Below are 20,077 nucleotides of genomic sequence, written 5' to 3' on the forward strand. Positions count from 1 at the left end.
CAGAGATGGTTCTGGAACGGGCAGATGGCCCCAGCCCAGCCAGCCCTTCCCCCATTGGGGCTCTCAGGAAAGAGTGCCTCCGGCCACTGCACAGTGAAGCTAAGACTACAGGGGCTCAAAGCTGCTGCTGTCAAAGTGTGTGATGTATACTGTCTGGAGAATAAAGCCAATCCAGAGAAAGACAGAATGAGAGGTGCAGAGAGAAAGACGGAGCCCGAACGACACAGGGCAGCACCCAGGACCTCGCCTGGACTGAGGCCTGCTGTATCACAGGCTCCGGTAACGTGAGCCAACACGTTCTCTTTGACATAAACAGACTTCCAGGGCTCCAATATAAGGTGCCCGACTAATGAGTGCCTTCTTGTAAACACGTGAGGGGCCTGCAAACCGGCTGCCGACGAACCTTCGTGGACCAGGCACGGGGACAGATGGAGAAAGGGAGATGGAAGGATGACAAGAGAGAAACGGGCTACAGAACAAAGGCTCATATACAAGTTCAAAAGCAAAGTTATTTTCAGAGGGTAACTTAACTTTTGGAGCCAGACTAACTGGGTTTGAATCCTGACTTGGCCACTTACAACCACAAGGTCAAGCCTGTTCACCTCTTTGTGCCTCAGCTTTCTCACCTGGCAAATGAGGATGAGGACAGCACCGACCTCACCGGGGAGGTGAATGTGAAGACGGAATGAGTTACAGCAGGGTTTGACACAGGACAGGCACTCAACGCAAGCACCAGTTATTGTGAATACTGTTATCGAAAGAACCCAAAGTTACACTTCTACCTTCAAAATAACATGTTTACAATAACTTAACAATCATTCCTTAGGAAAGGAATGTGGTGTTTTAAAAGAGAATCTGCTCTATCGATACAATGGAATGTTAACAGAGCCTTACAAGGAACAAAGTACCGTGAGGTGCCATGACCCGGATAAGCCTTGACAACATTACACGAAGTGAAAGAAGCCACATACTCAGGCCACACATTGTATGATTCCATTTATGGAAAACATACAGAAGAGACAAATCCACAGAGACAGAAAGCAGATCGCTGACCGCCAGGGCAAGTGAGTAGGTTTCTTTTCAGCGTGACAGAAATGTTCTGGAATTAGATAGTGGTGATTACTGCAAAACATAATGAATACACCCCAAACCACAGGCATATACACCTTAACTTGGTGAGTTTTAAGTGAATTATATCTCAATTTAAGAAAAAGAAATTGAATTTCTCTTTTAAAAGTCTGTATTATCGGGGCGCCTGGGTGGCGCAGTCGGTTGAGCGTCCGACTTCAGCCAGGTCACGATCTCGCGGTCTGTGGGTTCGAGCCCCGCGTCAGGCTCTGGGCTGATGGCTCAGAGCCTGGAGCCTGTTTCCGATTCTGTGTCTCCCTCTCTCTCTGCCCCTCCCCCGTTCATGCTCTGTCTCTCTCTGTCCCAAAAATAAATAAACGTTGAAAAAAAAATTTTTAAAAAAATAAATAAATAAATAAATAAATAAATAAAAGTCTGTATTATCACCTATGGAATTACATCTTGCCAAGCCACGCTCATGTTAAGCAGAAATCGCCAACTGTGCTAGTCCTGTTAATACGGAATGAGAGGTTACAGAAACTGTGGCTTATTTCTGAGAAATGTAGCTGCCTCTATTAGACCACCTAAAGTTGACCTGGAAATCTTAAAAATAGTAATAATAAATGATAAAAGCTGTACTTCTTGTTGTAACTTTTTCACTTTAAAAATCTGTTGGCCTTGTTCTTAGCGAGAGAAAGCACATGAAATTTCACAGATTCTCTCTGACAAATACTGGAATATTAGCCAAACAGACTCTATCAGATTAAATAAAAAGAAACACAGTGCCTGCTCCCTTTGACATAGTCAAGAACAAGTAAAAGATACTAAGAACACAGTGTTTTATAGCATCACCCTGATCTTGGGGAATCCAAGTAATTACAGCAAGTAAGGAAGGGTAGTCCAAGTTTACAGAATCACAGAGACTGTGGATGAACACATGTGCTTCTAAATCACCACCTGAGGGGAGGTATGACCCGTGGTCCTCTGTCAGTCTCATCTCCGCTTGTCCCAACACATCAGACGCCATTTAATTCTGGCCTTCTCCCACAGACTTTGCCTGTTTGTTAATCCTCTGCTTTAACACCTGTCTCTTCCCTAGCTCTCCCTTGACTTCAGGCTATTTCCAGTGAAAGACAACAGGCACATCATCTGGGAAGATCTTTTAAAATAAGTATCTTATCACATTTCCAACATGATGAAACAAAATCCTGAAAGAAGTTCACAATTATCTTTGAAAAATAAGTGTATGAGAAGAAATTTCACTCAGTAAGAATTGATCTCTAAATTATAAGCCCAAGACAATGAGACACATTGGTTGAAAGAATTTAGGAAGCACATCAGCAAGAAGGAATCCACTGCCTTCGTGTTTGAAATACGGAAGATTACAAGTGGAGTTTATATGACTAAAAAGGCGGCTTCTAACCAATTACTACTTCTGAATGTTAAAGGAATGCAACCAGTAACAAACAATAAGAAGAAAACATTAACAAGGAATAAGAGACAACTGGGTGCCCGGGTGGCCCAGTCAGTTAAGCGTCTGATTTTCAGGTCATGATCTCGCAGTTAGTGAGTTCAAGCCCCGGGTCGAGCTCCGTGCTGACAGCTCAGAGCCTGGAGCCTGCTTCAGATTCTGTGTCTCTCTCTCTCTCTCTGCCCCTCCCCTACTCGGGCTCTCTCTCTCTCAAAAATAAATAAACATTAAAGAAGGAAGGAAGGAAGGAAGGAAGGAAGGAAGGAAGGCAGGCGACAATGAATGAGAATAAATACCATACTTTGTAAACCTACCGAAAATCAATATCCAGTAAAAGGCTTTTAATGTTAGACTTCTCGTCACCTGATGCTTTCAACCTGATCAGCTCATGCAACCTAAAACAATTAATGAAAGCAAATTTAATAAGGAATTACAAATGCCATAGATAATAAGCAAATAAACCAAAAAAAAACCCAAAAAACAAAAACAAAAAAACAACACAAAACAAACAAACAAAAACCCACCAATGTTCTCCTGGTATTTCTAATATTTCAATGAAACAACTGAAGTGAATTTGGCAAATACAACTGTTTCAGTTTTCAAGTATTTTTTAAAAGGTAGAACGTATTTGAAAAAGAGAAGTCTAAAATTGTAAACAAGTCAAGAATCAAATCAGAAGGAACCTTCCATCATATAACAGAATTCTATAAAGGTTTCTCTCGAGGAGCACCTGGGTGGCTCAGTCGGTTAAGCGTCCGACTTCAGCTCAGGTCACGATCTCAACAGTTCATGGGTTCAAGCCCTGCGTCAGGCTCTGGGCTGACAGCTCAGAGCCTGGAGCTTGTTTCGGATTCTGCGTCTCCCTCTCTCTGCCCCTCCTCTGCTCATACTCTTTCTCTCTCCCTCCCTCTCTCTCTTTCTCTCAAAAATAAACAAACATAAAAAAAAAAAAGATTTCTCTCAAATGACCTATACAAACTCCTTAGGAGAAGGACCATGCTTTCTACTTCCTTTGTATATTTAAAGCTGCGTACGGGGGCGCCTGGGTGGCGCAGTCGGTTGAGCGTCCGACTTCAGCCAGGTCACGATCTCGCGGTCCGTGAGTTCGAGCCCCGCGTCGGGCTCTGGGCTGATGGCTCAGAGCCTGGAGCCTGTTTCCGATTCTGTGTCTCCCTCTCTCTCTGCCCCTCCCCCGTTCATGCTCTGTCTCTCTCTGTCCCAAAAAAATAAGTAAACGTTAAAAAAAAAAAATTAAAAAAAAAAAAAAATAAATAAAGCTGCGTACAATGTCTCGGAACATAGTACACAGCTGCTTGATAATTCTGTCTCACAGTTTCAACAGTGGGGATAGAAGTTTAAAAAAAAAAAAAAATCATTGGGAGTGGGGAGGGGCTACATGGGTCAGGGGCATTAAGGAATCTACTCCTGAAATCACTGTTGCGCTAGATGCTAGCTAACTTGGATGTAAATCAAAAAATAAGTAAATAAGATCGCGTGACCTACCTTGGTGTGCCAACGCACAGTACTCTCGTGAGCCCAAGGGCAGGAAGCAGGTCTACCAGGAAGTGGCAGGTACGCTCGGCAAACAAGTACTGGGCGTTTGTCTTCTTGTTCTCCAGCGGACGGAGAAGCTGGCTGGGCCTGCAGAGCTGGCCGGCAGAGATGTTGCCCACCACCCAGTGCTCGCGGTGCTTCTCCCAGTCGTCCGGCAACAGCAACTGCTGGCATCTTTGACAAAACCTCCTCTCAGCCAAGGGCAACTCAATAAACTTCAAGTACCTTCAGGACATAACAAAACACAAAGCAATACGTTGGAAGTCTGCTGTTTTAAAGACAGTTTCTCTTTGCTATTTTTAGTATGCAAAAAGTATTATTTTTTTTTTAATTTTTTAAATGTGTATTTATTTCTGAGAGAGAGAGAGAGAGCAGGGGAAGGGCAGGGAGGGAGGGAGGGAGGGAGAGAGAGAGAGAGAGAGAGAATCCCAAGCAGGCTCTGCACTGTCAGCACAAAGCCTGACGTGGGGCTCGAACTCACAAACCGTGAGATCACGACCTGAGCCAAAGTCAGACGCTCAACCATCTGAGCCACCCAGGGCCCCTGCAAAAAGTATTATTACTTCCTGAAGAGTACTGTGTAAAGAGGCAAAGGAAAGAAATATCTGTGGAATGCTGGCTAGAATTTATGTCTGGCTGCATACCCACAAAGTAGAAAAGAATCAGCAGTTTTGCAAGAATTGAGATGCTCCAATTCAGTCACTGAATGAAGATCAATATCCACTTAAAATGTGAATATCATATATTACTCAAACAACATAGTAGTAATGGAGACTACTATTACGCTTAAATTTATTGACAAATCCATGTGTTCCAACGCTGAAGTGTTAAGTAGTCTGGCTTGGTATGACAGTCATTTTAAAATGAGAAATTAAGATCATTCTTCAATTTTTTATGGCATAGTTAGCGGGAAAAATTACCTCCTAAAAGAAAAAAATGTTCCCACAAAGTTCCTCTATTCTTAGCAGTACTGATGGAAGCAGCTCTGCAAAAGCTCATCCCCAAAATAGCAAGACAATACCCAGAGCCTTAAAAAACTGTACCAATAGCCCATTTGGTCTCCTTCAAATCATCCTCCTATCTGATTTCAAAGTCACTGCTTTGATTTTTTTCTTTCATTTTATTAGAGATAATTAAAGAGAGAAAACAATCACTGTATGTTTTAAACACTGCTGTTGGATAGCCACTAGCAGCTATGAAATCAGAGTAGGGACACAAAAGAAAACCAAATAACGCTATTGAGGTCTATGGCGGGTCAGAAATGTCTGAATCTAAGCATGTCGTATAGTCCACTAAAGGGTTCTTATCGTTGGAGCGGAGCCATACGGTTTCAACTGAACTGAACTCCGGGACTGCACTGGAAAAACTGTGAACTTCACACAGAATCAAAGTGGGTTTTAAAACTTTTTATATCTAAGCACAGTTTCACTTCAAAGCACCCACGGCAGTGACAAATCGATGCTCTGAATGGCTACAGCAAGAAATAGGCTTATCGTGCCAGTAATTTAAATGTTTCTATTTCCATGATAACTGTGCTTTTGACAGCTTTATCTATGACTGGAAAGAAAAGGGAAAGCGATATTAGAGGAAACTTTTATAGTAATTCAAAGTAAGACTGTCGGTAGAGGAAAGGGACATGAAATGCCGTAGAAAGAATCAGTACATTCTCCAGCAAGAGCAACACTGAATTCACTACTATTTCCTTTCATTGTTAAATGCGAAGTATTGAAGACTTTTGCGTGCAGCCATGATAGAGTAACGGAAACCAGACTGACCACCTTGGCTCTCAAAAAGTCTTTTAAACGGGGGCGCCTGGGGGGCTCAGTCGGTTGAGCGTCCGACTTCGGCCCAGGTCATGATCTCGCGGTCCGTGAGTTCAAGCCCCGCGTCGGGCTCTGTGCTGACAGCTCGGAGCCTGGAGCCTGTTTCAGATTCTGTGTCTCCCTCTCTCTCTCTGACCCTCCCCCATTCATGCTCTGTCTCTCTCTGTCTCAAAAATAAATAAAAACAGTAAAAAAAAAAAATTTAAAAAAATCTTTTAAACAGACAAAATAACATGAAACTGCGGCTTTAACATAATGGACAACTGGCAGCCAAAATGGGGAATGGTGAGAGAAGGGAAGGGTTGAGGGGGAGGACAGCTGCCAGTTTGCTGCCTGCGCAGAGCTGGCAACAGAGGACAGAAAGCCCAAACAGACCTCAGGGAGTGGATGAGCAGAGCTGGGAGTTCGTGGAGGCCAGGGCGGCTAGAATTCACAGGGCAGAGCACTAGTGAATGCACATGTGGAGCATCCCAGCCAGAAACCAGGACATGGAGAGAGAGGGAGCTCCACGGTTTGCTACGACTCCCCTCGAGTCCGTAGCTGAGTACTGATCGGCACACGCAGGCGAAGGAAGCATCCAGAGCGCAGGAGAGAACCACTGGAAAGGAGCAGGTGGAATAATCGCCAAATACCCAACAGGACACGGGGTCGGTGTCTACCAAGCAGCCCGAGGGAGAAACCTCCTAAAACCCAAGCATCAGGTGCGGTCCTGAGAAGGGTACTGCTTCAGGAGCGGGGAGAAATCAGCCCTACCCCACAGATGCTCTAGTCCTGCCCAAAAGCTTGAAGATAAACCTTCGAAAGCAAGGAACGACAAACCTTTTCTGTACAGGATCAGGTAATAAATATTGAGCTTGGCAGACCATCTGGTTTCTCTGTCACATCTATGCTGTGATTGTAGCACAAAAGGAACTACAAACCCAATGTGTAAATGGACAGGCATGACTAGAGGCGGTCTGCACGCTGGGGTATGCCAAATCCTTCTGGAGAGTACCAAACTATAGCCAAGTAACAACTGTGTTCCAGAACAAAGCTCAAAAATATGTAAAGGAATAAGAAATATCCAGAATACAAGGTAAAATTGATACTTCCAGCACTGAATCAAATACCAACAGGTATGTAAAGAAACAGGAAACCATGACCCACGACGAGGGGGAAAAACAACAAGAGCAACAACAATCAAATCAAACTGACTCAGAAATGACACAGATGATCAGAGAGAAATTAAAGCCATTTACTGTAACTGTATACCATATGTTCAAGTGGTTTAAAAAAAAAAGAAAAAAAGAATGAGCTTGTTAGGTAAAAACATAGAAAATATTAAAAAGACCCAAATTGAACCTTTAAAGTTTTTTTTTTTTTTTTAATTGTCTGAGTGGAAAAATAGCCTAGATGGGAGTAACAGAAATTTAGACGTGACAGAGGAACGATCCATATACATGAAGGCACAGTCTTAGAAATTACCCAAAATGAAACCCCAAGGGACAAAAATACATGAAAATGGGCCCCCAAGTGGGGTTGGGGAGATGGAAACATTTTTGAAAAAATTATGGCTGCAATTTTCCAAAAATTACATCAAAAGACTCAAGAAGCTCAGAGAACTTCAAGCACAAGAAACACGAAGAAAACTACAAGGTGCATCATACATAGTAAAATTACTCAAAAATCAGTGAAAAAGAGAACATCTTAAAACCAGAAGAAAAAAAGACACTGTACAGAGGAACAAAGATTAAGAATGATATCAGATTTCTCACTGGGAACAATGTAAGAAAGAAGACAGTAGAGCAATACCAATTCTACATAAATTCTTCCAGTACCCTGAAGAGGAAGGTACAGTTCCCACTTCATTCATTAGGCCAGGATGACCCCAACACCAAACCAGAAAAAAATAATCGTAAGAAAACTAAAGACCAGTAAACCTCATAAACGCAAAGTCAAAAGTTATTAACGGAATTTTAGCAAATCAAAACCACAGCATATAAACAAGGTAATAGATCATGACCAAGTGTAGGTTAGCCCAGGAATGCAAGGCTGCTTTAATGTTTAATGTTGCAATCAGTGCAACTCACCAAATTAACAATCTTTTACAAAATGATCATCTCATTAAATGCAGGAAAAAAGCACTTGACAAAATCAAACACTAATTCATGAGAAAGATTCACAGAAAACTAGGAACAGAAGGAAACTTCCACAGCCTGCTAAGGGGCATCTGAGAAAAACCTATTGCTAACACCATACTGGTAAAAGACTGAATACATTCCTCCCAAGATTGGGACACAAGCAAAGATGTCTACGCTTACCATTTCTAGTCAACACTCACTAGGGATTCTAGCCACTTTGATAAGACAAGAAAAAGAAATAAAAGGCACAGATCGGAAAGGAAACATAAAAATTTTTTTCACAGACAACATGATTGTATATGTAGAAAGCTCTGAGGAAATATTTTTAAAAGTTGCTAAACCTAGTAAGCTCATCAAGATTACATGATAAAAGATTAATACACAAAATCAATTGTACTGTTTACAGACTGGTTACTTTGCATATGATCAATGTTAAAGTCACACCAAGTGAATAACCAGGCATTATCTATCTTTTGATGTAATTCAAAAGGGAATATGCCCCACTACTTACAAAAGAGTTTTGTCCCCTGAAACTGAACTTGAGTCTGATGATACCTCTACAAGAAATACAGGGATAGAATAAATGTTAAACAACATTGCAGGATGCAAGCAACCAAATCCAGAATGTGAGGAATTCTATGGGACAAATTACTCTGTTTTTTCAACAAACAAGTGATTAAAGATATCCACCAACTACCGTGCATAAACGCTGTTTGGATCCTGTTTGAAGAATCAATTATAAAACAGTATTTATGGCTAAGAGTATTTACAGGCTAATAGAGAAATGTGAATACTAACTGCATGTTACATTAAAGTACTGTTCATAGTTTAGGCATTTTAATAGTATTGTGATTATGGTTTTTTAAAGGCTTTATTTCTTGAGGTGCATATATTTATGGATAAAATATGTAATATCTACACTGGAGGTCACAGAAGATACAGGTGAAATAAAATTAACTACATATTAATGACAAATGAAGCTGGGTGTGGGTGTAGGAGACTCTTTATACTGTTCTCTCTTTTATATATGCCTGAAATGTCCTACAATAAAAGGTTTTAAAAAGTGCTTTAAAGAAAAGGCAAGAATTAAACTCAAAGAAAACAAGCAAAGATGACCCCAGAAAATACTAAACCAAAAATGGACTGTAATCAGCCCTACATCATATGAGATTTGGTTTTTCATTCGTTGACAATGGGAATATATGCTAGGAAATTTCTCAGAACTGAAGAACGAGTTTCCAGTTTGAAAGGATTTACCTAATACCCAGCAAAATAAAATGTAACAGACTCACATCAAGATAGATAGTCATGAAATGTCATACCCCTAGGAATAAAAAGATTCAAAAAAAAGAAAAAATGACAGAGGGATCAAACAGTCACAGATCATTTATGAGATCAGGAATGAACTTCTTGAACTTGAACTTCTCAGCAGCTAAAATGAAGACAAAGTAAATGGAACATTGCCTTCCAAAATCTGGGGGAAAAATATTTCCAACGTAGAATTCCATCATCTGCAAAGGTATCAATCAAGTATCGGCACAGATAAAGGTATTTCCAGAAACACAAGATTTCAAAATTGTTGGATAGTAAAAATCAGGTTGGCCTCAGATTTCTACAGCACCACATTTAACTCTAGATCAGTGTTCCTCACAAAGTGGCCACGAACTGGTGCTGGCAGTGAACTGTTACCAGTTCCCGACGACACAAAGACAGACATCAAGAGTATGTATTTAGAATTTTTATACCAGTTAGAGCACTTTTATGTCTGTTCAAATTAACAATAAAAAACGTGGGCTTGTATTTTGTATGTCTTCTCTTTTCTTCATTTGACTTTCATTTTACTTTAATTTATCTTTACCAGGTTTACAAAAGTATCTGACCCCAATGGGTAGGAAATGAAAACAAGAACATAAAAAAGCCAACAGACAAAAGACCGATCCTTTAACACAGATCATTTAAGAAGTCCTGCTCTGAAGGACATGATGCAATCCTGCAATGTTCCAAGGAAAACATGTAATCTGAATAATTTTATAGTTGGGTCAGTGCCACTCAAGAATAAAGCAGGTGGGCACCTGGGTGGCTCAGTCGGTTAAGTGTCCATCTTCAGCTCAGGTCACAATCTCAACAGTCCATGGGTTCAAGCCCCACGTCGGGCTCTGTGCTGACAGCTCAGAGCCTGGAGCCTCCTTCAGATTCTGTGTCTCCCTCTCTCTCTGCCCCTCTCCTGCGCATGCTCTCTCTCTCTCTCTCTCAAAAATAAATAAACATTAAAAAAAAAAGAAACAAACATAAAAAAGTACCCGAGAAAAACTATCTTAAAAAAAAAAAGAATAAAGGACTTCGTAGAACTCAGGTTATGTAGTCATATAATCTAAGTCCTTGCTGATGAAACTGCAGGACTGCTAGGTGCCAGGTAGAAAGGGAAACCATTCCAGACTGGAGCATTTCTGAAAGCCCTAGGACAGATTTCTCTAAGATCTAAAAGACTGTGCTACATCTGAATGTTCTGAAAGGATTCAGACAACTGGCAGAGGGTTTGCGGTTGGAGCAGTGATAAGCACATAAATAAGCAAATAGCAGCTACAACAGTAAAAAAATCCAAGACTATTCTTAACTCCAAAGAAAACAAAAAGCTTATATGGTTCAGCTTTTCACTTTGGTTTCTTATATGGTTCAGCTATGAGCAGCACTTACACAGTTATGATAATGCAAACACTAAAATATGAATCTAACCCCCAAATTATGATGTAACCATATACAAATGGGGCAGTGAAAAGGTACAGATTCTGAGGTGGGGGGCGGTAGAGGTGAAGGGGAGAGGGCAGGAGAGGAGAGGAAGAAAGGTAAACCCTCCTCTTCCACAGGAAATAGATAATTCCAAAACTTGATAAATCAGGAAGTGGCAATGCAAGCATGTTTTGTATTTCACAGACAGGAAGGCAAATTCTAAAATAATTAGCCAGAATGGCTGACTGTAGTTGCTGCTGGGGAGGAGAAACGTAAGGGTGGAAACAGGAGCGTTGTTCTTTGTGAAACCTCACAGAACTGTTTGATTCCATTGCCACGTAAAGATTTTGGTTTGACTGAAATTTAACTCATACCGTACAACCACTCTTCTAAAGTGTACAATTCAGCAGTTTTTAGAGTGTTCATGAAGTTGGGCGACTATCACCACAATCTAATTCCAGACCACTGTCATCACCTGAAAAAGAAACCTTGAACCCGTCCACAGTCATTCCTCGTTCCCCAACCCCCAGCCCCTGGCAACCATGCCTCTACTTTCCGTCTCAACAGATTTGCCTGTTTGGGGTATTTCATATCAACAGAATCATACAACAGCCACATAGGAATTTTTACTGAAAATTTCCGATGAATGTGAGACTTTTATTTAAAAAGTAAAAACCACGAGAATATGAATGTTAGCCATAGGGGAGGTAAATAAAGCAAGTACACCAAAGGGGCTTCCAGGAAGCACCGAATCCATTTAACCACAGAATAAAAACGGAATCATATGGGCATTATGGTTACAGTATAAAATGTAAATAACGTAAATCCCAACACAAGAGGTCGGAGAAGTCCCAGAGAAAGTGGGAGACAGTGTAAGGACACTGGTGCTCTCATGTGTTAGAGTCAGAGACCAAAAGATATCATTTCAAAGAGAAAAATCGAGGGAAAGAGCAATAAGCAATAGTCAAGGGCATAAAGGGTATTCCTAAAAAGAAATAATCAACCAAAATGGGATAGTTCATTATCTCTCACTTTTAGATGGATGAAGACCATCTAAAGAAAGGATTAAATAGGATATAAAAAGCTAGACAAGCAACCGTAAGAACAAAAAAAACCAGAAGCAGCACACATGAAATGAAACAAAGCAAAGCCAACATACACCACATAGTAAAAGAGAACAAAGAGAAGAAAACCAGGAAGCATCAAGTAATACAGGAAAATCCAAGATCAAGTGTTATCTATTATACCCGCTATGAAAATGAGATAAATCTAGCCACTAAACGAAAGCCAGTCAGACAATCACAAAGCAAAATCCAGCCATCCCCATTTTATCACTTCTAAGATGCGTATTTTTTCACTACGACAGAGACAGGATTTTTAACGCCATCAGCCAGACGGAGGGCATGATGTGGTTGGGATGGTCCCTCCCCACCCCCTCCACGTGCAAAATTGTCCCAGCCCTTCATGGTACCATCTCTTCAACTCGGCCCAATGCACTGCTGGAACTACATGTGTCACTGCCGTCATCTACAATTCGGTCCCCAAACGCAAGGGTATGACACGTGTAGTCAGGAACTAAAACGGAACAACAGGGCAGACGTTGGATATTAGGGAAGTAAATACCCATCCTTGAAAGAATGACGACTACAATCGAGGGCTTTATAGGAACAAAGAGAAGGAAGATCCCCACAGCTAGAGCTGTGTCAGGGTCTGTTACTTAAACCCAGTCCAAAGGACCACCTATCACTCACCAAGTGATGCCCACTGAAGGAGGAAGACGCAAATTCACCAGGAAGAGATGAAAGTTTAAAAACACCATGAATGACCGGTGTACAATTTGCTCATGACACAGGACTCTCTGAAGGCACTGAGGACACTGAGTTTAATTACTTGTAAACAAAGGAAAAGAAGAATACTGTTAAGTGAACCTCCACCTCGAGATCTTTGTGCCCTGTCAAAATTGCTCTTCGGGAAGTTTTACTGCTGGTTTGTTAACCTTTCCCTGACAAAAGATAAACTGAGATCTTGTGCGTTTATCTTTCTATTCAAAATCACATCATAATCATTCAAGTATACTGCTTTAAATTTAATATTCAGACACAAGGCTTTTTACAGGTTTGGTAGGAAGAACATGAGAACATGAAAACTGAAGATTACTCAGCTCTCCCTCCTTATTGGTACTTTCTACACATACTGGGGGTGGGGGGGGGCAGAGGAAATTCATTCTGCTGCATGGCTCAGCATGATTCACAAATTGCAGGCTAGCATTTTGAAATGTCATTTTTATTGATCTCCATTTGATGTTCCATTTGCCTTTCCTGGAGTAGACGAATTACGTTTATGGCATTTCCCTAATAGCAGACCTTGAAAATCTGAGTTTAAATTGAGCTCTGAAAAAAACGTAACCAAATGAAGTTATCAACTAAACAAAACCATATGGATGCACATAAATTATTGCCTATTTTAGCATTAAAATATATCTTCTCTAAGACTTCATAGGTCACAATAAAGGTGTCAGCACACTACATAATAGAATAACATCTCAGGGCATGACAGGCAGTTAGAAACTGTAAGGAAAGTCAAATCTCAGACACAAAATGTAAATCTGTCAACTGAACACATGAAATCAAAAGCATGGCTCAAAGAGTGAGGTTAAAAAAACAAATATCCAATCCTCTTCTGTAGCACCTAGCCATCTGTGCAGGACAGCCAGTTCCGTAATAAAAATCAAGTATAACAAGCCAATTTATATGGCTAGCTACATATTTCTTTTCTAGCAATTTGGAAAAGAAATTACCAATGCGAAGCTATTGTTACTCCACAGTAACAGATAAAAGTTTGCTTTATAGAATAGGAATCACATTTAAATGCATTTTAGTACTTTCAAATGGTGTAGTTATTTCCTAAGACCATTTGGTTTTTTTGTTTTTAATTTTTTTTTCAACGTTTATTTATTTTTGGGACAGAGAGAGACAGAGCATGAATGGGGGAGGGGCAGAGAGAGAGGGAGACACAGAATCGGAAACAGGCTCCAGGCTCTGAGCCATCAGCCCAGAGCCTGACGCGGGGCTCGAACTCACGGACTGCGAGATCGTGACCTGGCTGAAGTCGGAAGCTTAACCGACTGCGCCACCCAGGCGCCCCCCTAAGACCATTTGTAAATGAGTTGTAGAAAGTTCACTTAGAAAACAATTACAACGTCAAGTAACAGTACATCATCCTTTGGGTCATTTACACACAGGAACGAACTGCGAGTTTCCAGCTGAAGACACTCTAAGAGAACAGGTACTTAATAACATAGAATAAGGAACTTAGTAAGCCTTTGATTTTAAAAAGCCAAAATTTTACGTGTTTAGAGGAATGACTGATTTCAAATGTTTTACTCCACAGAAAGCATATAAGAAAGCATGCAGCATCAATCACAGACAGAGCAAGACAGTGAAATCAATGCCAGTGCATTTCAAAAAGCTTCAACTTCTACCCATCCTCCAAAACCTGTTCCAGTCCCATGTCCTTAAACGATACCGATCAGCTAAGGCACAAGGTAGCTGTATCACTGCTGACCTCCCAGAACACTCAGCTTTTTTTCCTATAAATACTGTCTACATTTAACACATTCTTCTTAGCACGATGTTATCTTTGTGTATCTCAACTCCATTACTTGCATTTTAAGTTCTTTATGAGACCTCAACAAAGAATGACTATATGGATGCATGGATGGATGGATGGATGGATGGATGGAAGGAAGGAAGGAAAGAAGAGGAAGGAAGAGGAAGGAAAGAAGCAGCAAACAAGCAAGCTTGGGCAACAAAATCCAAGGTTATAGGTTACAGATGATCTCAGATGTTGAAAATTATTTTATTAAGACATGTTCTCAGGGCGCCTGGGTTGCTCTGTCAGTTAAGCATCTGACTTCGGCTCAGGTCACGATCTCATGGTTCATGGGTTTAAGCCCTGTGTCAGGCTCTCTGCTGACAGCTTGGAGCCTGGAGCCTGCTTTGGATTCTGTGTCTCCTCTCTCTCTGCTCCGCCCCTACTCGGGCTCTGTCTCTCTCTCTCTCAAAAATAAATAAACATTAAAAAAAATAATAAAATTTAAAAAGACATGTTCTAAAGAATCAGCACTAGATTACAAATGACAGTACGACCTCTGAGAAATAACCTTTTGAAAATTCTTTAATTCTTCATATTTTAGCCAATGCTTTGATATTCCAATTAACATGAAATAGGAATTTCAAAAATTATTATCAAAAAGCCATATTCTGGCAGCACAAAGACAGAACAGTGGTTTAGCTCCAGACTGAAATGTTCTTTTTTTTTTTTTCAACGTTTATTTATTTTTGGGACAGAGAGAGACAGAGCATGAACGGGGGAGGGGCAGAGAGAGAGGGAGACACAGAATCAGAAACAGGCTCCAGGCTCCGAGCCATCAGCCCAGAGCCCGACGCGGGGCTCGAACTCCCGGACCGCGAGATCGTGACCTGGCTGAAGTCGGACGCTTAACCGACTGCGCCACCCAGGCGCCCCTGAAATGTTCTTATACAAGGAAACAAGATCACCAAGATGTTCTTATAGTTTAAGCGAATCACCAATATCCTTATGTAATATAAAAAAGATGCTTATCAGGTAGAGTTGAAATGGCAAAGTATAAGAGACTATGTATACATTATGATGACAACCTTGTAAAACAAACTTTAGCACAGGTCAAAAAGGCTGAGAGAAAATACTACAAAATGAACAAAATGAGGGGCTCAAGGGCAGAGATGACAGGTGATATTTTTCTACTTTGTACTCTCTGCGTCTTTGGTATTCTTTGTCATTACGATAGATCTCTATAGAACTCATGTTTTATCTACTTAGATCTCCTTAAATCAAATCAGCACATACATATGTTAATTTGCGTCTGCTTTCATGTTTAAAAATGTTTTCGAATCAGGGGCATAAGTCTGCGTCACTGCTAAGCCATTCCAGTAGTAATGGCTTTAATGAGGTTCCTCATCTGCGCCAGGCCTCAATTTTCTCATCTAAGTAAATAAACTGCCTCAGCAAGATTAAATAATTCTCATGTGAAACACTTAGCCCACTAGCCCGCTCACAGTAATGCTCAATTTACATTAATTTAAAAGGTTTAAATATTTTGTACTGTTGACTGAATTCCCATATAGTAAATGGTCATCACTGATTAAGTACTTTGGTTAGGGGTGATCAAGTTATCCTGTGAAAAGCCTCCTCCCTCAAAGGACTTCAAAATCCAAGAAGCTCAAGAAAGATGTTTTTAATAGAGCCTAGTTCTCCTTTCCACTTAGCCTAGATAAGACCTCAGAATCCTTCTGAACACAGCAGCCCAGGGAGCCAGCACACTTGCTGGGAGAGTAAAAACCTATTTGTCACCAGCAGCCCAGACCAGGGGCTTCGCAAGGAGCTTCTCCCAGCACACAGGAACAAGGCCTGTGACACAGAAGGAAGTGGCCTTTCACAGATCTCCCAAGAATTAAATCCAGGAGTCAACTTCCAGTCACTCAATAAAATATTTCAACAATGTAGATTTTTAAAAATAAATGTCCACAGTTTTAGAAAAGTGTTTTGTTTCTTTTAGTGCTGCAAAATAGAAACATTATGGTAAATCTTCTTAACAGTGGATAGGGTCATGGATTCCTAGCTATATCATCAAAAAGCAAAGAAAACAAAAGCAAAAATTTGATAAATTGGACTTGATCAAATTTAAAAACTCTTGTGCATCAAAGAGCATCATCAAGAAAGTGAAAAGGCTATTTACAGAACAGGAAAAAGTGTGTAAAAATCCTATATCTGATAAGGGTCTGATGTCCCTCAACATATAAAGAATTCCTGCAATTCGACAACAAGAATTACAACCCTATTAAAGATGAACAAGGGACTTGAATAGACATTTCTCCAAAGAAGATATACAAATGGCCAACAAGCACATGAAAAGATAATCAACATCATTACTCACTAGGGACGTAAAATTCAACACCACAATGACCATCACCTCACAAGTACTAAGATAATTAAAACACACACACACACACACACACACACACACACACACACACTAGTAAGTATCGACAAGGATGTGGAGAAACTGGAATCCTTGTACGTTGCTGGTAGGGATGTAAAATGGTGCAGCCACTGTGGGTAAGAGTTTGGTGGTTCACCAAAACACTAAACACAGAAATATCGTATGATCCAATAATCCCACTCCTAGGTATATATAGAAAAGACTTGAAAACAGAGACTCAAGCAGACATTCGTATGCCAATGTTCTCTGTAGCATTAGTCACAACAGCCAAAAGGTGGAAATGGTGTTCACTGATGAATGAATAGATCAACAAAATGTGGTGTGTGTGTGTGTGTGTGTGTGTGTGTGTGTGTGTGTGTGTGATGCAGTATTACTCAGCCATAAAAAGGATGAGGTTCTGACACAAGCCACAACATGAACGAACCCTGAAAACATGCTAAGTGAAATTAACCAGGCACAAAAAAAGCCAAATCAGAAATACATAATTCCACTTACATGGGGTAACTAGAACAGTCAAATTCATAGAGACATAAATTATATGAGAGCTTACCAGGGTTTGGGAAGAACTGGAATGGGAAGTTACTGCTTGATGATAAGAGAGTTTCTGTTTGGGGTGATGAAAAGGTTTTGGAAATATATAACGGTGACAATCGCATAACTGTGACTACAATTAATGCCACTGAACTGTACATTTAAAATTATTAAAATGGCAAATGTTATGTTATATATATTTTACCATAATAAAAACTTTTTAAAAAATGGAAGTAAATTTAAGGACCCAGGAAAAAAACAAAAGAAAAAGAATAAATAAAAATGACACCACATCAGCACCTTTCTGCACACTGTGTTCGGGATAGAGGCGGCTGACATCTTCGGTTATGAGCTTCTCGGGCAGCAAGTCTAGCTTCTGACAACTGGAAAAGAATTAAAAAAACATTTACTAAACTACCAAACTTGCTATCATCCTAGAAAACCCGGTATCACATTCTGACATTAAGAGGCCAATTAGAGCAGCTCAATGTTGTAAACAAGCATCTGTTTCAGGGGAAAACAAAACAAAACACATTAAACTGGTAAGGTTCTAGAGTAGTACGAAGCAATGCCTAACATATTAAAGCCCTGCAGGATTATCTCACAGTGATTTTAACAGACGTGCAGGAGAGTCGTATACAAGACTGTATTCCAATAAACCCAACAAAGCTGGAATTTTTCTAGACAAAATTTTCAGAAACTTCAACTGGAGCTGAGTCCAAGAAGATACCAAGCTGACAACTACATCCCTACGTGCCTTCATCAGTCATATAGTAACTGTATAAAGGATGCTCACTCAAATGTTTAAAAAAAAAAAAAAAGTTTTTCTAAACCACTGCCTGACATGATCACAACCTAGACTCGTTAGGGAGAAATCTATACTAACACCTCTGAATCTTAAAGGGAACTGTCTTTGAGACAGTTATTTACAATATCAGTAATCAGAGTTAAGTTGAGAGTAGGTCTAAACTCCAGTCCCTTGACCCAAAAACCATGTCTTCATCTCTCCAAAGAGATTTATCTCATTTATTGCTCAAACTGCGTTTTTATTGGTTCACACATTCTCAAACAAATTGTCACATACATCAAAAATAAAAACATGTATGTCCACAAAGTTGATATACCTTTTCATCTTCCCATTGAAAAAAATTACAGTCTTTTCTATCTCTACAGGCTGAGCAGGCATAAAACCTCCGTGATTCTTCTTTCCCTTGGTTCACCTTTACAAACAGAAGAGTGGGTCCTAGTTCCAGAAAGGGACAAAACATATCAACAATCGTCATCTACATCAAGTTCTTAGTTTTCACTGCCCTTAAATAAAGCTTGATTTGGTTTTACGCACAATTTGTCATAATTCAACCTACATTCTGTTTAATTACTTTTTTTTTCCGTCACAATGTTTAGACACTGATGACTGAAGAAATGGCTTTTACAAACTAGTCTCTCCAGAAAGAAAATGCCGTAGTCAGTTGCTGTCTACATGATGAATGACCTGGCTCCTGAGACTAAAACATGGCCAGGGTCCAGAGAACTGAGCATTTTGCCACCTCCACCCAGTTATCCTTTCAGTGAAAATTTGGGCTTTTGGAGTTGGGCACATCCTCTCTCCATAAGTTAGAGAAAAACTAGGTCTGGTTTCTAAGCAATAATTCACGCTATTCTTCTCCCTTTCTTTTTACATTTTTATCTTTTATTTTAGAGAGGGAGAGCGCGCGAGCGGGGGAAAAGGACGGAGGGAGAGAGACACAGACACAGACACTCCTCAACAGGTTCCATGCTCAGCGCACGGAGGGAGGGGCGGGGAGGCTCGATCCCACCACGCTGGAATCGAGACCTGAGCGGAAATCAAGAGTCTGTGGCTCAGTCGACTAGCTACGCCCCTCTTTCTCCCTAACTTTTTAAAATAAAGATATCAAAACAACCAATGAAATCCACAAGTACTTGGCAACGGATTTACTCAATAACATGCATCCCCTTTCCTTAGACTGTCTCTTCCCTTGGCGGGGAGGGGGGGAGGGGAATGGAACAGCCACGGAGCCAAAACCGCAACAGTGAGGACTTCCTATGACAGTGTCTTAAATAAGCTGAAAACACTACGTCCCGAAGAAAGGGCGTTTTCTAGGGATCACACATGGTGGTAGAGAGCATAAAAATCTGGGAGCCGTAAGAAGCCCATGGCATCTTCAGGCTAACCCCCGCCCCTTGCGCCCGAAACCTCGGCAGAGCCCAAACGCGCACCCACCGTGAGGGCACACCGGGGCAGGCGTGGCGGGATCAGAAGGAAAAACCACCTCCACTCCCGAGCTCCCCTGAAGACCCGAGTTCCCCTCTTCCTCCACCGCTCCCAGCCACTCCCTGGGGGCCGCCATCTTCCCGCCACCGTCCCGAAAGCCTCCGTGCAAACAAAGGAGTCTGAGAAAGAGTGCCGCCACGCGGCACGGGGAAATCACAGCGCCCCCGCGCGTCTAGGAGGAGCTGAGACCGCCGGGGCTGAGGCTACGCCCTGAAAGGCAGTCTCTTCTGCCCCTGGCTCCCCCCAAAGGGGTCCCTGGCGGGCAGACCAGGGTAAGGGTTTGGGGAAATGGGGGGGGGGGGAATATTTGCACGCAATTTATTGGACCTGTGCAATAAGCTCACCTATTATCTGCTCTACCCTTAGCACCCCAAGCACCATCCTCTCGTAAGAATACAGCCAAAAGATGAGAGGACTCTTTGGAGCAAAGATTTGGTGGGGTTTTAAGAC

The 20,077-nt window shown here is 41.1% G+C and overlaps 1 protein-coding gene across 1 annotated transcript in view; it reads right to left on the bottom strand.

Annotated features, from left to right (window-relative positions):
- The window catches only part of ZCCHC4 (zinc finger CCHC-type containing 4), a 51,756-nt gene extending 32,051 nt beyond the window's left edge, over positions 1–19,705 (bottom strand). Inside the window, exons 1-5 of the mRNA XM_040486714.1 lie at positions 19,577–19,705; positions 18,459–18,577; positions 17,635–17,717; positions 4,043–4,318; positions 2,854–2,934 (exon numbers count right to left, since the gene is read on the bottom strand). Coding sequence (XP_040342648.1) covers positions 2,854–2,934; positions 4,043–4,318; positions 17,635–17,717; positions 18,459–18,577; positions 19,577–19,703 — 686 coding nt within the window. The 5' untranslated portion in view covers positions 19,704–19,705. The remainder of the gene's footprint in view (positions 1–2,853; positions 2,935–4,042; positions 4,319–17,634; positions 17,718–18,458; positions 18,578–19,576) is intronic.
- Between the last annotated feature and the right edge of the window lie 372 nt (positions 19,706–20,077).

Source organism: Herpailurus yagouaroundi, unplaced genomic scaffold (assembly GCF_014898765.1).
Source record: "Herpailurus yagouaroundi ecotype Mexico unplaced genomic scaffold, PumYag 28, whole genome shotgun sequence".
In the NCBI taxonomy this organism is placed as follows: Eukaryota; Metazoa; Chordata; class Mammalia; order Carnivora; family Felidae; genus Herpailurus; species Herpailurus yagouaroundi.